The 16,024-nt window shown below is 56.3% G+C and overlaps 1 protein-coding gene across 4 annotated transcripts in view; it reads left to right on the forward strand.

Moving 5' to 3' along the window:
- The window catches only part of MGAT3 (beta-1,4-mannosyl-glycoprotein 4-beta-N-acetylglucosaminyltransferase), a 31,350-nt gene extending 15,326 nt beyond the window's left edge, over positions 1 to 16,024 (forward strand). For all 4 annotated transcript variants that reach the window (XM_039235818.1, XM_039235847.1, XM_039235828.1 and 1 more), the window contains exon 2: positions 13,335 to 16,024. In XM_039235818.1, coding sequence (XP_039091749.1) covers positions 13,336 to 14,937 — 1,602 coding nt within the window. In that variant the 5' untranslated portion in view covers position 13,335 and the 3' untranslated portion in view covers positions 14,938 to 16,024. The remainder of the gene's footprint in view (positions 1 to 13,334) is intronic.

Here is a 16,024-nt window from a genome sequence, read left to right on the forward strand (position 1 = left end):
CCCCCCCCCCCCCGGCTTTTGCTGCCACTGCATTTTCCAACACACAGGCCTTTGTCAGCCCTCTGCCTGAGACGCTGTTCCAGCTCTGTGAGGTGGCTGCTTCTTGGGTCTCAGCTGAAAAGTCCTGTCTTCGGGAGCTCCCTCCACACCCCCCCCCCGACACCTGGCATCCGTTGTTCGTTTTCATCATTTGTCCTCTGTCCCGCCGCTGGACTGAGTCTCGGGAGGACCTATCTGTGGGTCTCGTTCCTCGCTGCACCCCCAGCACCAAGCCAGGACCCATCTGCTCCCTCTGCCCACCCTAGGGAAGGACAGAAGCACCTTGACCGACTGTGGTCCCCCCATTCCCCCCACCGCAGCCCCTGGGCACCTTCCCTCCACCCTGGCCCAGCCCCCAGCAGGGCAGCTGTACCCCTTGATTCTTCACCGGCCAAGTTCAAGTCCGTGACTGGATGTGGCCCGGCTGACGGAGACACGACACAGTCGGATCTCTGTGCCCGAAGTTCCACCTTAGTGCTCATGCCTCTGGCTCGTCTCACACATCCGGTGACCGTCTGGGCTGGGCCCCGTGCTGAGCACTGGGAACACAGGGTCAGGCTGACTTGGAGAGCGCGCTGTGGGAACGGAACGAACAGGGCAAGGGGACAAGACCGATCGCTGCTGAGGTTTGCTGTGACGGGGCAGAAGCAGGGGTCGGAGGAGACACGGCCGCTGGCTCCGTGGCTGGCGGTCATACTTGGGGGCCCGCCACCTGCCCCTCGGGCTTCTGCCCCAGCAGCGCCTGCACCCCTGCTGGCACGCGTCCACATTCCCTCCCTGGACCCGGGACTTCCTCCAGGCCCAGTGGGTGCCTCTCCTTTCCAGGCTGTGTGTGTGAGGTGGTCAGAGCCCTCAGGGCCCTTCTGAAGGGCACGCCCACCACCGTGGTGGCCATTCATCTGTCCTCCGCCCCTTTGAGGTTCAGATCAGTTCCTTCTCTGCTGGCTGGGGTTTTCAGACCGTTTCCTGGTTTAGAAATTTTTCTGCAGACCAAATCTTATGAGGAACTCCAATGTATGAAATTGAGAAGTTCTCAGAGCATCTTTTGATTTTTTTGGGGGGGTGGAGGTACCCCTGGCTTCATTTACCTCTCCCTTCTCAATCCACCTCATTCTCTGGTCCCAGGAGGACCCTATGAGGTTCCATGGAACCTGGTTTGGGAACACCCGTTCTCAGCGCCCACCTAGCCCTTTACGTGCGATATTTGTGTATGTCTTTGTCTCGTCCTGTCTTCTCCTCTCCAAAGCCACCTACCAGGAGTCTCTGCTTCCCGAGGACAGATGCCTCAGTCTCCCACCTGTGACAGACGTCCATCGCGTGCCCCTCACCAGACAGATGTTGTTTCCCACAGACCTACCTGGTGGTCACTCTGCCGAGCTGTGTTCCGGGCACTTATTATTTAAAGTGGAGTCCTGGGGTGCCTGGGTGGTGCAGTCATTTAAGCGTCTGGCTCTGGGTTTTGACACAGGCCATGATCTCTCAGTTCGTGTGTTTGAGCCCCATGTCAGGCTCTGCACTGGCAGCTTGGAGCCTACTTAGGATTCTCTCTCTCTGCCCCTCCCCCACCCACGTGTGCTGCTGCGCGCTCTCTCTGTCTCTCCCGCTCTCTCTCTCAAAATAAACTTAAAAAAAAAAAAAAAAAAGTGAAATCTTCACCACAGTCTTGTGACCTGAACTCTGTAGTAGCTCCCTTTTACTGCCTTCAGCTGCCTCTGCAGAATGAGGCCCAGGCCCTTCCAGCAACCCTCCCCCCCCCCCTGTGGCTCTGCTGCTCCCCCCTTCCCTCCTTCCCAGACTTTCCCCAGGTCCCACCTCCAGCCCACCTCTAGCCCCTGAGGCTGTGACCCTCCTTCAGCTCACTGCCTCTGTTACTTTGTCACGGCAGCTTACTGCTACTCCCTTCCCTGGCCCTGTGCCCCAGGCCGGATGCCGCGGGCCACCTCCTCACCTCCTGCAGCACAGCTGTCCTGATGAGCACCCTCCCCTCCGCTCACACTGCCCCCTCCCATGGCCAGCCCCCCCTTTCCACAGGACCAGTGCTGTCAGCCCCTCTCCCTGCTCTGTTCTCCCCAGTCTCCTCCAAACCTGCGGCTCCAATGCAGTAGCTGCTAGCACATGTGGCTATTAAAGTAAAATTCAAATTAAGCTACTTTGTAAATCAGTTCCTCAGTCTCCCAGTCAATTTCAAGTGCTCGGTAGCCACATGGGGCTAACTGCGGCGGGTGTGTTGGACAGTGCTGTTGGATAGCTTGGGAAGCTGACATTGGCCACCCTCCGCCACAGGCTGATGGGGTTGCCCTACTCAGAGCCTTCAGTGGCCTGGGGCTGAGGGCAATGTCACCTGCACCCCGCGCCCCATGAGTGGGGGGCTGTATGTGGGTCTCAGGCCCTACAGAGCAGTGAGTGTGCACGGGTGGGCAGAGGAACGTTCTGCAAGTTGCCTTGCCCTCTGAGCTCTAGTTTCTTCCTCTGTAAAGCTGGGATAATAAGTCCCACCTCCAAGGATGGCTGGGAGGGTTAAGTATGTGTAAAACCCCTAGCCGACAGCTGGCGCATATTTAAGCATGTGATAAGTGGTGACCATCATGTTAACATGAATAAGGAAGGGCAGGGCAGATCTCAAGAGGTGGGGGTCACAACAGCCATGAGCCTCAGTGCTGGACACTGGGAGCCACTGCAGGCTTCTGAGCACAGTCACCCCATTGGCTGATGCCTGAGGATGACTAATCTGTTTAGCCTCAGTGCTATCCAGTAGAACATCCTGGGATCGTGGAAATGCTCTATATCTTCACTACCCATGACCAGTGGGGAAAGAGGAGGCCCCAGGTCGCTGAGGGCGGGTCCTAGCCTTGGGAGCCGGCTTTCTCAGGCACATGCTAACCATTCCGTGGGAAACTTCTCAGGCAGCTGGCAGGGGGCTGGGACCAGTCGGAGTTCGGGAGGGGAGGGGTTTGGAGGAAGGAGAGAGGGCCAGGGCACGCTGGCTGGTTGTGGAGTAGGGGGGAGGGGTGGGGTTCATCATGGAAAGAGCTCCTGGGCATGGGCATTGGGCTGAGCCTTCAGCTGGGCCCCTGCCCTGGAGTTGAGCCTGCAGAAAGGATAGGGCCCAGATCCTTGGGCCCAGGGGAGTGGCCTGGGTGCCCCATCTGGCTGGTCCAAGAACCAGCTCCCAGTATAACTGTGCCTCTTCCTTTGCACCTTGGTTTACTTTTCTTTGGATGGGAGCAGTGACAGCTCTCCCACGTGCCCCATGGTGAACAGAGTGGCCAGGACTTTCTAGTTGCTGGGCAGATGGGGTCCTTGGCTAGGGCTGGCCCTTTAAGTTGACTTCTCTCTGGAGAGACTGGGGAGTAGAGGTCCGGGGGCTCACGGTACACCAGACCCCTCCCTCAGCCAAGCCATTTGTGTTTAGCTTGGAGCACAATCCCCAAACCTGTAGCCCTGCTGGGTCCCAGGTCTACCTGTGAGCAGGTGCAGGGTGCTTGGGGAATCTTGGTTTCCATCTGCTTCATCCCCACAAGCCTTGCGTAGCTGAGCGAGTGTCCATGTCCTCATTTACAAAATGGAGACTCACGTACCTTCCTCCAGGGCTGGCCCCATGAATCGGGCCCCAATTTCTCCAGCCATTCCAGCGGCAGGCAGTGCTTGGCACACTGCGAGTTCCTGGTAAATGTCCACCAGTGGCCTGGATGATGTGCTGGCTGTAGGGTGCCCCTCGCATGTCGACTTGACCCTTATGGAGCTCTGCCTGATGGACATGAGCGGAAGAAATGAATAAAATGATGAGAGGGAAAGAAATAAATACAGCGTCCGCTGTTTCTCACGTCTTCCCAGGACTCCAGAAGTCGTACTCCGTAGCTGCCTCCTCTGCCCATCTCCCCTTGCGGGATCGTGGAACCTCATATTGCAAGGACCCTTATTTAGTCCCAGAGTCTTCTGATCCCTCCGGCGCTGACTTGCTATGCTTAATCCCAAGGAAGGACCCGGAAGCAGTAGCGGCAGCTTCAGGGAAGCTGATTTAGGTCAACAGAAGGAAGATTTCTAGCAGCCCAATGTGCTTGGAATGGGTGGTGCTAAGAATCGGACAAGCAGTGGCCAGATGGGCACTTGGTGTTGGCCTCGGATGAGCGTGCGGACAATACTCTTACTCCAGGGCCCTTCCGACCCTGGGAGAGGAGCCTGAACCTCTGTGGGTCTCCACATTCCCTGGGTTCTGAAAGCCAGATGAGTCACTGAGAATGCCCTGTAGGGTGTTGGGTGCCAGTCAGTAGCAAGCAGCCTTCCAATTGGCCCAGTCCTTTAACAAAGCTGGCTAGGAGCGAGGCCTGGCATGTTCCGTTGTATCACCTACATTTGGTTGTCTGGAAGGAAAGCCAAATGGAAAGAAAGAAACGGGCATATTTCTAGAGCATCTACCAATTGTAGGCTCCTTGCGGGACGCTTGAACACCACGGCTCGTCCAGATCTCTCACAGGACTGCATGGAAGAGGATATCTTCCTTCTTCATCTAAGACTGAGGCTCAGAGAGGCTAAGTAACTTGCCTAAAGGCACACAGTAAATTACAGCTCTGGGATTCAAATGAAATCTTCCTGACTTCCAGTAACAAGGGAGGCCACTGCTCACTGAGCACCAACTGTATGCTTAGGCACAGTTACTAGTCCTTTGCATGGATCAACTCATTTGATTCTCAAAACAACCTTATGAGGTAGGGACCGTTATACCTCCGTTTTACAGAGAAGGGGAACTGAGGCAGGGAGAGGTAAGATAACTTGTCAGAGTCAGAGGCAGTGTTCAGATCTGACATTGCAACCACTGTGCCTACCCTGTGTCTTAGGCAGTTTGATGCCAAGATATACCTCCTGCCTCCCTCATGCAGATGGGTGGAGCCCTTGGGTCACATGGGGTAAGCCTGGAATGGGGTAGAGGCCAGCACAGACTTTGGCTCAAAATCAAGATGCCCTTTCAAGCAGATGGACTAATTCCTGGAGAGGCAGTGAAGGTGCATTCAAAGGTGCTCTTGGGCTGGGGGTTTTAGATGGGCCAATTCCTACCCAAGAGTGGAGATACGGTGGGCTGTGCGACCTCCAAGATTTCTGCAGTGGATATTTTCCAGAGTGTCCTGAACATCTACTAGGTGTCAGACCTCTCTGCTGCTGGACACAGACCGCAGCTGGTCCCTTCTTCCAGTTGTAGGAGTTGAGTGCCCCATGGCTGCTCCAGAACTGAGGACACCAGAGATCAGGTGTCATGAGGCAGGCAGGGAAGTGGGTCAGAGGATGGTAGGCAAGGAAAGTGGCCGTTAGGACATGAGTCACTGAACCACGGAGGAGGCTGGCAGAGGGCATTCCCAGGGCTGAGCTAGGACCCTGGTCAGCGCAGTCAAGCTCAGGACCATGGAGAGCTCCACGGGAACCTCCCATGACCCGATGACGGCTGTGGGGGCGTGTCGGCACCCAGGAGGCTGCTGCCAGCCTAGGAAAGCCCACAGATATAGCCTGAGGTCTCCAGGGAGCACCTGTCCGCTCTCTGGCCAAGAGCCCCCACTGGATTCAGCCTGAGCCCTGACCCTGAGGTTATTGCTGGATTGTGGGGGTTGGGCTCATCTGATCCCTCCCTCACCCAATCAACCTTCTAAGCAGAGCCCAAAGAAAGAAGGCACAAGGAGAAGGAAGAAGTGGAAAGAGGGAGGGAAAGAAGAAAACCTGCCCAGGGGCACCTTCTGGGGCATGGCTACAGCCGCAAGTCAGCACAAGAAGAGAAGGCCCAGGGTGGGCTGATCCTGGGTCAGGACCAGCCTTAGCTTCCCCCATCCCTGGTTATCTGGCTACCAGGAAGCATCCAGCCCATCCCCCGCCAACTTCATGCAGGAGACCCAGGCTCCTGGGCTGGGTACAATTCATGGAGTATGTTTGTATGAGTTGGGGGGGTGTACCCCCTGGGGAGGATCCTAGGGAGCCTGACAGAAGTTCTTTCTTCCCTCCTTTCCCCAGCATCCCAGGAAGTGGGGAGCTGTTTCTCAGCCCCTCCACTGTCAGGCTCAGGTTCAGTTTAGGCTTTGCTTACTGAGCCCTTGCTCTGCTCCTTGCCCCTCTGAGATAGGACAGCACCCACCAGGGCCCAGGCTTCGCCAACGGCGCACCTCCAATCCTTTGCTCCAGCCACAGCCTTACCCAAAGGTTCTCTCTGCTCTCTGCCAGGCTGGTGTATAGCAATGGGAGTAAGAAGAGTTGAAGTTTATTTAGCACTCACTATGTGCCAGGTGCTTTACATGGATTATTATTGGACCCTCATTTTATTGGTGAAAAAGGAGGAAAGTTGTGAACTTGCCCAAGGCGGCACAGATAGGAGATGGCAGAGCCAGGATTTGGACCAGGCAGTCTGGTTCCAGAGTCTGTGTGCACGGAAGTGATGATGAACGCACCGAGACCTCAATGCAGGGTGCTTTTGTTGAGCTTGCTGTGTACAGCTCCCTGCCCCGGGGAGCTGGTAGTCCAGCTGGGGAGACAGATGTCAGGGGAGGTGAGCCCAGCATGGGGAGTGTTGTGAACAGGACAGGGCTGTGGATTGGTCTCCCCGATTTGGTGTCTCATTTGAAGCGGGCAGGACAGAAATAGGTTCATTACAGCTATAATTAGTTAAATTAAGATGAGGTCATACTAGAGTGGAGTGCGCCCCTAATCCAATATGACTTGTGTCCTGATAGGGGAAGTTTAGACATAGATGTGCACACAGGAAGGTACCTTGGGAAGGTGAAGGCAGAGATGGGGTGATGCTTCTACGGGCTAAGGATGCCAGAGATGGCCAGCAAAACCACCAGATGCTAGAGGAGAGGCATGAAGCAGATTCTCCCTCATGGTCTTCAGAAGGACCCTAGTCTGCTGACACTTTGGTCTCAGACTTCTGGCCTCCAGAACTGAAAATAAATTTCTGTTGCTTAAGCCAAAAACAAAAAAGTGGGCAGGACAGAAATGATTGTATCCATTTTATAGATGGGGGAGTTGAGGCTCGGGCTTACACTGGCTATATGAACCCAGAGGCTGATGCAGGGAGTTGGGATGAGGGTTGTGAGAGCTCAGGATGGTCCCTCCAGGTTCTGACCTGGGACCGAGGCACTTGGTTTCAAGGGAGGCCAGCCCTGACACACAGCAAGCACCTGAGAAATATTTGGTGAATTTCACTGAGATGAGTAAGGGCCTAGGTTATGGCTTCTGAATTGCCTAAGATCATCCTCTGTAGGAGGAGGGACCCAGACAGGGGTTTTGTCCTCAAGGAGCTGCCTGCCTAGGGCCTTGGAGGGCAACGGGCCAGCCCATTAGAGACCCCAAGTCCTTCCTCAGTTAAACTTGCCTCTCCAGGCAAGTCCTGACCACCCCTCTTGGTGTCCTGAGTTCTTGGAGGGACTGAAACATGCCAGGAAGTGGGAGTAGGGGTTGGAGAGTGATAAGCTTGATGGTGCCCCCCAACCCAGCTCCTACTCCTGGATCCAAAGTATTGCTCACCTCCACTCCCATCCAACCCAGATGCTTCTAGACAAGCATACTATGGGAAGGACATGAGATTTGGATCCAGAGACCAAGGTCAACAGCCAGGCTCTGCGATTAGCCAGCTGCGTGACTGGCCACGCCCCTCACTCAGCCTCTGTGTTTGCATCTGCTGGGCAGGATGCCATGGTGAGGGTTAGAGCGAGGACCCTGCAGAGACAGCCCGTCTCGAAGCCCAGCTCTGCCGTTTGCAGTCTCCATGACGGCTGTTGAGGGGTAACCCCTATCCCAGTCAAAGACTAACTCCATCCTTCTAGGTCTTGACTCCTTGCTCGCACTTCACATCCAGGTCTTCAACAAATCCAGCAGAATCTGAGCACTTTCTGCAGCTCTGTCCCCCACCCTGGTTAGAGCCACCCTTGGCTGGACAGTGCTGGGGCCTTTTCGTTATTCCCCCTGTGCCATTCTTTTTTTTTTTTTAATTTTTTTTTTTAAATTTATTTCTAGGAGAGAGAGACAGCATGAGCAGGGGAGGGTCAGAGAGAGAAGGAGTCACAGACTCTGAAACAGGCTCCAGGCTCCGAGCTGGCAGTCAGCACAGAGCCCGACGCGGGGCTCGAACCCACGAACCGCGAGATCATGACCCAAGCGAAAGTCGGACGCTTAACCGACTAAGCCACCCAGGCGCCCCACCCCCCTGTGCCATTCTTCAGGCAACGGTGTGTTCTCAAAGGAGCAGCCCAAGTGAGCCTACCCAGACCAAAGTCAGGTCACATTCCTCCTCTGCTCAGAATCCTCCCGTGAAAGCTACATTTCCTGCTGTGGCCCCAGGGTCTGTGTGATCTGGGCGCATCCATCTCCCTCACGAGCACTGGCTGTTCCTTCTGCCCGGAACCTTCACCCCCTGCTCTCTTGTCTTCAAGTCTTTCTCTTCCTTAAGGCTCCCTCTTCTCAGTGAGGCCTGCACTGACCACCCTTTGTCAGGGAAGCCACTCTACCCCCTATCGTTTACCCTGCTTTTTCTTCAGAGCACTACTCTTTCTAAAGTATTAACTTGACTCATTTATTTCTGGTTTATTGCAGTCCCTTGCCCTACTCACCCCTATGGATGCTGCCTGGAGATGGGAGTCCTCGTCTGCCTCATCCCCTGTGTTCTCAGGGCCTCGCACGGTGCCTGGCACATAACGGGCTCGGGATAAGCAGTTGCTGGGTGAATGGGTGATATGGGTTGGGTGAGCAGCCTGTGGGGTATTGTGTGGGTCAAACGCGAAGGTGCGTGTTCCATTCACTGGGTTGTCTTCGCTGGTCCCAGTAGGCTCTTCATGAGTGTCACCCTGCTTGGGTTGAGTGTGACAGATGGAGAGGGCTCAGGACAGGTTTACCACTGGTTGATCCCACAGAGTCTGACCCCTACTAATTGTGTGACATGGGGCAAGTTATATCATCTCTCTGTCCTCAGTCTCTTCATCTGTAATATGGGGATGGCAACAGCACCTGCTTCCTGTTGAGAGGATCCAGTGAGGTCAAGTGTGTAATGTGCCCGGGACAGTCTCTGGCTTGTAAGCGTCGGTGACCGCCAGCTTTATTGTTATCCCTGGTTGTTGTTGTTGTTTTTTTTAATGTTTTTATTTATTTCTAGGAGAGAGAGACAGCATGAGCAGGGGAGGGTCAGAGAGAGAGGGAGTCACAGACTCTGAAACAGGCTCCAGGCTCCGAGCTGGCAGTCAGCACAGAGCCCGACGCGGGGCTCGAACCCACGAACCGCGAGATCATGACCTAAGCGAAAGTCGGACGCTTAACCGACTAAGCCACTCAGGCGCCCCTATTTATTTATTTTTTATTTCTAGGAGGGAGAGAGAGACACAGCGTGAGCAGGGGAGGGTCAGAGAGAGAGGGAGACACAGACTCTGAAACAGGCTCCAGGCTCTGAGCTGGCAGTCAGCACAGAGCCCGACGCGGGGCTTGAGCCCACGAACCGCGAGATCATGACCTAAGCGAAAGTCGGACGCTTAACCAACTAAGCCACCCAGGCGCCCCTACCTGGTTGTTTCTAAGTGAAGCTTTCGAACGGAGGCAGGAATGCTGCCAGCTGGGGCCTAATTTGGTTCCTTAACTGGGCCACCTGGAGGGATGCAGCCTTGGCTGTCAGGAGGGAGAGAGGTGCTGGCCTGGGAGCAGAACTGGGTTCAGGTCCTGATGCTGTGACTTCTTAATGTCCTTTGGGAAAAGCCTTGTCATCTTTCTGAGTCTGTTTCCCCATCTGTGAAATAGGTGGTTTCGGTAGCATCCCAGGGTGGATGAGACTTACAGGAGACCGCAGGTGCCGATGCTTTATTTATTCAGTTTCCTGTTTATATGCTGCTCAGTCAAAAAAATGTATTCGGAGCACTTAGCAAAATACATGAAGATAAGATAAAAAGGGATCAGGACAAGAAGAGTAAGAGTGAAGCCAGAAGCGAAGATGCCCCAGACATTCTGGTCTGCGAGGCGCTGACTTGCTGGTCTGCGAGGCACAGACTTGCTCCAGGCCAAGCACCAGTGGTTCGAATCTCCTAAGCAGCCAGAGCAACAAGGGGGCCACACTCAGTTCCTTATTCCCTGCGGCAAGCCAGGCCCCGCCTTATCAAGGGAGCCGCACTCTGAAAGCTCCCGTGAAAGGGGGATCCCAGGCACAGATGAGTCTGTCTTCCAAAGGGCCCATCTGGCCAGGTGTAATGAGATCCTGAAAGCCGGCCTGGCCAGGGAACCAAGGGGCAGCTGGGTCGGTGTGACCTCGCCTACGGGAACTGGTCTGAGTGGCAGCCTGGCCCTGCCCACCATGGCTCACGGTCCAGCTCAGCCCAACAGGGGCCAGGATCGGGGGGTGTCCCACAGACAGTGGGGGAAACTAGCCCACCAGGATCAGGGCTGCCTGACTGGGTCCTCCACGCCCCCTGGCGGGTCACCGGGGAGGCTGCTGCTGGGCTGCCGTTGGTCTTCAGCATTGCCTTATGCCCCGTGTCCACCACACCAGGAACTCCTGCCTGCCCGCCTGTATCAGGCCTCGCCCCTCTGCCCCCCCACTCACCCTGCTGGCCTGGCCTACCTGGTCTCACTTTGCCAGAGCAGAGCTGGAATCCACGGCGGAGAGAGGAGCCCAGAAGACCTGCTTCAAAAGACTGCCAAGGGCAGCCCCTCCCTCCTGCCTTCCCAAAAGCCAGTGGAGACCCCTCCCCCGGACAAGCTACATTTAGCAGAGGTCAGGCCCCCAGCCCTGATTGTCATGCCTGACCGTCTGCAGTCGGCTGTGCCGGCCACACCCCTGGGCAGGCTCCAGGAGCGCCAGGCCTTCAGACTAGAGGACACGGGTTCCCTTGCACTTGACAGCAGAAGTACCCTGACCAGCGGGACTGGTGACCCCACTGTTCCTCACTAGTTTGAGGTGAGGCCGGGAAGTAGCACAGGAGTCAAGCCACCCGGGTTCCTGCCCCAGCTTTGTAACCTCAAACAGGTCCCTGAAGCCCCCTAGGTCCTGGTTTCCTCCTCTGTAAAATTAAAGGATTGGAGGAAATGATTCTTGAAATGTTCTCTAGGTCAAACATGTCATGATTCTGTACCTTATGACCATGTAGCTTAGAGAAAATTAATGTTGGAATCTTCCAGCATTGAAAGGATGGAAGTTTATTGAGCACCTGCTGCCCACCAGGAACACTGTACCCATTTCACAGGTGTAGAAACTGAGGCGCCTTGCTTAAGGTCACAGAAGTTTGAAGCCAAGTGTGCCTCTTTCCACTCTACCCTGCTGTCTTCAGAGTTAGGAAGTGGAGGGCAGGAAAGCACCCAAATGACCCGGAGAAGGAAAGAGAAGCCCCAGAAAGGAACATTTTAAGGGAAAGAATGTTCTAGGTGGAAGGGCAGCGTCTCACTCATAGGGATCTACGGGAAGGGGAAATGAAGACTCCAGATGCCAAAGGCCGGTTTCTGTCCCAGCCCCTCCCGAGACTCAAGACTAGTAAGTAGGTCATCCAACCAAGTCATTGGTCCTACTTGGCCAAATGGGTGGAGCCGCCAGCCCGCCTGCCCGCCCCCCTGGGCCCCACGACAAAGCGAGCTGGATGGTTATAGTCAGAAATACTCTCGCTACACAGGTTCATTCATGAGATAAATAGCACATCTGAATAAAGTGTGGACTTTAGTTAATAGTAATGTGGCCATTCCCATTTTTTAGTTATGACAGATGTACCGTTATATCTGACATTAGCGCTAGGGGAGACCGAGTGAGGAGGGTTAGGACATTACAAATTACAATTACATACTTAAATTGTAAAAAAACAATATACAAGGCTGTTCGTTCCACAGCCATCAACTAATTGATAAAATTGGGGCGCCTGGGTGGCTCAGTCGGTAAAGTGTCTGATTTCAGCTCGGGTCATGATCTCACTGCTCGTGAGTTCCAGCCCCGCGTCGGGCTCTGTGCTGACAGCTCAGAGCCTAGAGCCTGCTTCGGATTCTGTGTCTCCCTCTCTCTCCGCCCCTCCCCCACTTGCACTGTATCTCTCTCTTAAAATTGAAAAGATGTTTAAAATTTTTTTTTTAATTGTAAAAAAACCATACAAGGCTGTCCATTCCACAGCCATAAACTAACTGATAAAGTTGGGGCACCTGGGTGGCTCAGTCGGTTAAGCGTCTGACTCTTGATTTAGGCTCAGGTCACGATCCCAGGGTCATGGGATAGAGTCCCGACTGAGGAAGGAGCCTGCTTAAGATTCTCTTTCTTTCTCACCCCCACTGCCGCCCTGCCCCTCTCCGCTGCTCGTGCTCTCTCTCCAAAATAAATAAGTAAATAAAAATAGATGAATCGATAAATCAAACTGCATAAATGAATTGAGGATGATAGCCACGACTCACTTATGAATAGAGAGTGATTCATTCATTTGAATATTCATTCAAATATTATGTGGGATTTAAAAGGAAATGGTAGATTGATTACTACTGATATGAAAATCTGTTAAATCTATCATTGATTGGGGAAAACAACTTGAGCGTACTTAGTGCCCAGTATGGCACCATTATGAAAAATATGAAACCAAGAACAGAAATATTACATATAGAAGCCAGCAACACGCTGCAGACAGGTCGGACTGTTCGTGTGGGGAGACCCGTCTAGTAAAGGGGTAATAAAGGGAAACCGGTACTCCCTCTTTTAAGTGTGTTAGAGTTAAATGTGTTCCCTTGAGGCCTGTGAATTATTTTTCAGTGAAAAGGAATTGGATGTGTCAACATCCACACCAAAATTAAAAAAGAGAGCAGCACCCTAGGCAGTGCGGGAAGGGGACCCGAGTTGGCAGCCAGCAGCCCATACTCTCTCCCTCCCTTGGGGCCTGGGACCCCCCTGGGGCAGGTTCAGCACCACAGGGTCGGGCTTCTCCCAGGCTGCGTGTTATTCCTGGAGCAAAGCCTGGCAATGCAGCTGGTCCGGTCTGGGTGGGCAGGCCGGGTGGAAGATCAGACTGCAGCGCAGGGGGTGGGGGGAGCGGGGCTTTGACCTAGCAGTCTCTGGGGGGAAGGGCGGAGCGAGCAGGGAAGAGGTCCTGAGCCTGGAGGGGAATTTCCTTGATGCCGGGGCTCCCGGAGGTACTTGGTACAGTGAGTAGGACTCACGGTCTCGACTCCTGGGGGACAGGGGGTGACTTCATGCAAGGGCACCAGGCACTGGCCAGGACATTTGGTGACAGCAAAGGCCTCCTCAGGCTCCCTTCCTAAGGAGAGGGGCATCTGGCTCTCCTCACCCTGGTCTGCAGACGCCCTGACCCGTCTCTCCCTGTTCACTGCAGGATGAAGATGAGACGCTACAAGCTCTTTCTCATGTTCTGTATGGCCGGCCTGTGCCTCATCTCCTTCCTGCACTTCTTTAAGACCCTGTCCTATGTCACCTTCCCCCGAGAACTGGCCTCCCTCAGCCCGAACCTCGTGTCCAGCTTCTTCTGGAACAATGCCCCCGTCACACCCCAGGCCAGCCCGGAGCCGGGCAGCCCGGACCTGCTGCGAACGCCGCTCTATTCCCACTCGCCCCTGCTCCAGCCGCTGTCGCCAAGCAAGGCCACCGAGGAACTCCACCGGCTGGACTTCGTGCTGCCCGAGGACACCACTGAGTATTTCGTCCGCACCAAGGCTGGAGGTGTGTGCTTTAAACCGGGCACCAAGATGCTGGAGAAGCCCCCCTCGGGGCGGCCCGAGGAGAAGGCCGAGGGGGCCGACGGCTCCTCGGCCCGGGGCCCCGCCCGGCACCTGCTGAGCGCCCGGGAGCGCCCGGGGGCCCGCGGCGCGCGGCGCAAGTGGGTGGAGTGCGTGTGCCTCCCGGGCTGGCACGGGCCCAGCTGCGGCGTGCCCACCGTGGTGCAGTACTCCAACCTGCCCACCAAGGAGCGCCTGGTGCCCCGGGAGGTGCCGCGGCGGGTCATCAACGCCATCAACGTCAACCACGAGTTCGACCTACTGGACGTCCGCTTCCACGAGCTGGGCGACGTGGTGGACGCCTTCGTGGTGTGCGAGTCCAACTTCACGGCCTACGGGGAGCCGCGGCCGCTCAAGTTCCGCGAGATGCTGACCAACGGCACCTTCGAGTACATCCGGCACAAGGTGCTCTACGTCTTCCTGGACCACTTCCCGCTGGGCGGGCGGCAGGACGGCTGGATCGCCGACGACTACCTGCGCACGTTCCTGACGCAGGACGGCGTGTCGCGCCTGCGCAACCTGCGGCCCGACGACGTCTTCATCATCGACGACGCCGACGAGATCCCGGCGCGCGACGGCGTGCTCTTCCTCAAGCTCTACGACGGCTGGACGGAGCCCTTCGCCTTCCACATGCGCAAGTCGCTGTACGGCTTCTTCTGGAAGCAGCCGGGCACCCTGGAGGTGGTGTCGGGCTGCACGGTGGACATGCTGCAGACGGTGTACGGGCTGGACGGCATCCGCCTGCGCCGCCGCCAGTACTACACCATGCCCAACTTCCGCCAGTACGAGAACCGCACCGGCCACATCCTGGTGCAGTGGTCGCTGGGCAGCCCCCTGCACTTCGCCGGCTGGCACTGCTCCTGGTGCTTCACGCCCGAGGGCATCTACTTCAAGCTCGTGTCCGCCCAGAACGGCGACTTCCCCCGCTGGGGTGACTACGAGGACAAACGGGACCTCAATTACATCCGGAGCCTGATCCGCACCGGGGGCTGGTTTGACGGCACGCAGCAGGAGTACCCGCCGGCGGACCCCAGTGAACACATGTATGCCCCCAAGTACCTGCTCAACAACTACGCGCAGTTCCGCTACCTGCTGGATAACCCCTACCAGGAGCCCAAGAGCACAGCGGAAGGTGGGCGGCGGAACAGGGGGCCGGAGGGAAGGGCCCCTGCCAGGGGCAAATTGGATGTGGTCGAAGGCTAAGGCTGCGTGACCTTCCAGAGCCGGTGGCAGGTGGGGGTGGCGGCCGCTCCCGTTATTTCCCTGCCCCCCTCTGCCTGCCGGCTGGCTCCTGAAAGGACCGGGAGTGGGGATGGGTGGAGGAGCCTTCCCTCCTCGAGCCCTTGGGAACCGAGGGTCAGGCCTGTGAGCTCACAAAACATCCTTCCTCATCAGGAGAGGGAAGTCCAGCCCTTCGGTCCACCAGGAGTGCTGTGGCCGGGAGGTGCCAGCGGAGAGTGCATGATGGTTCCTGGGTAGCAGGGGAGGGCGGGCAGGGGTGGGGAAGGGAGGCTGCGGCACGAGCTCTCCAGGCCCGCTCTGTGGGAGCTGCGGCCCCCGCCAGGGAGAAACCTGCCATTTGGCCTCCTGGGGCTTTCTTTGGACCTGCAGCGGGGAAGTGGGCATGCCAGGAGGGCCTGGGGCTCTGTCCACAGGTGCATTTGGGGTCCAGGAGGAAGAGGGGACACCAAGGTGGGAGGGGGTGTAAAGCAGCACTCGGCTGGGAGGAAGTTCTCAGAAGAGCTGAGCCAGAGGGAGCAGAGAGCTCTGCCCCCTGCCCCGCAGGGCACCCCTGCGCTGGATAGCACCCGTGGTAGGGGAGCCCGGAGTCTGCGGAAGCCCGGGGAGTCTTCCTTTTGGTTCAAAACCTGGCCTTGACCTTCTTTCTTTTTCTTTGTTGTCCTGTGGGCTGCCCACTCAGCCCTCGTAAGGCCGAGAGTCCGGCTCTCAGGGTGGGATGGGAGGCAGAAGCTGGGCCATCAGCCAGCCTCACAGGTCAGGCCTGGAAGGGGGACCGGGGGAGGCAGAGGTCCTTCCCATCACCTCTTCCCACTGGACCCCACAGCCCCAGCTGTCCACCGTTTCTGGTGGAGTCACCCTTGTGTCCCCGCCTTGGGGCTGGCCAGAGCCAGGAAGCACCCACGAGGCTGCCTGGGACCAGGAAGGACTTTAAGGCTGGTTGTACGTCATCTCATTCCCCTTAGTTTATCTCACGGGGGCAGGGGAGGCATTGGTTAGATTCCAAGCTGCTGTCATTAAGAGGCCCCCAAATACAGTGGTTTAAGCAAGA

Source organism: Hyaena hyaena, unplaced genomic scaffold (genome assembly GCF_003009895.1).
Source record: "Hyaena hyaena isolate Hyena2069 unplaced genomic scaffold, ASM300989v1 scaffold_4, whole genome shotgun sequence".
Taxonomy (NCBI): Eukaryota; Metazoa; Chordata; class Mammalia; order Carnivora; family Hyaenidae; genus Hyaena; species Hyaena hyaena.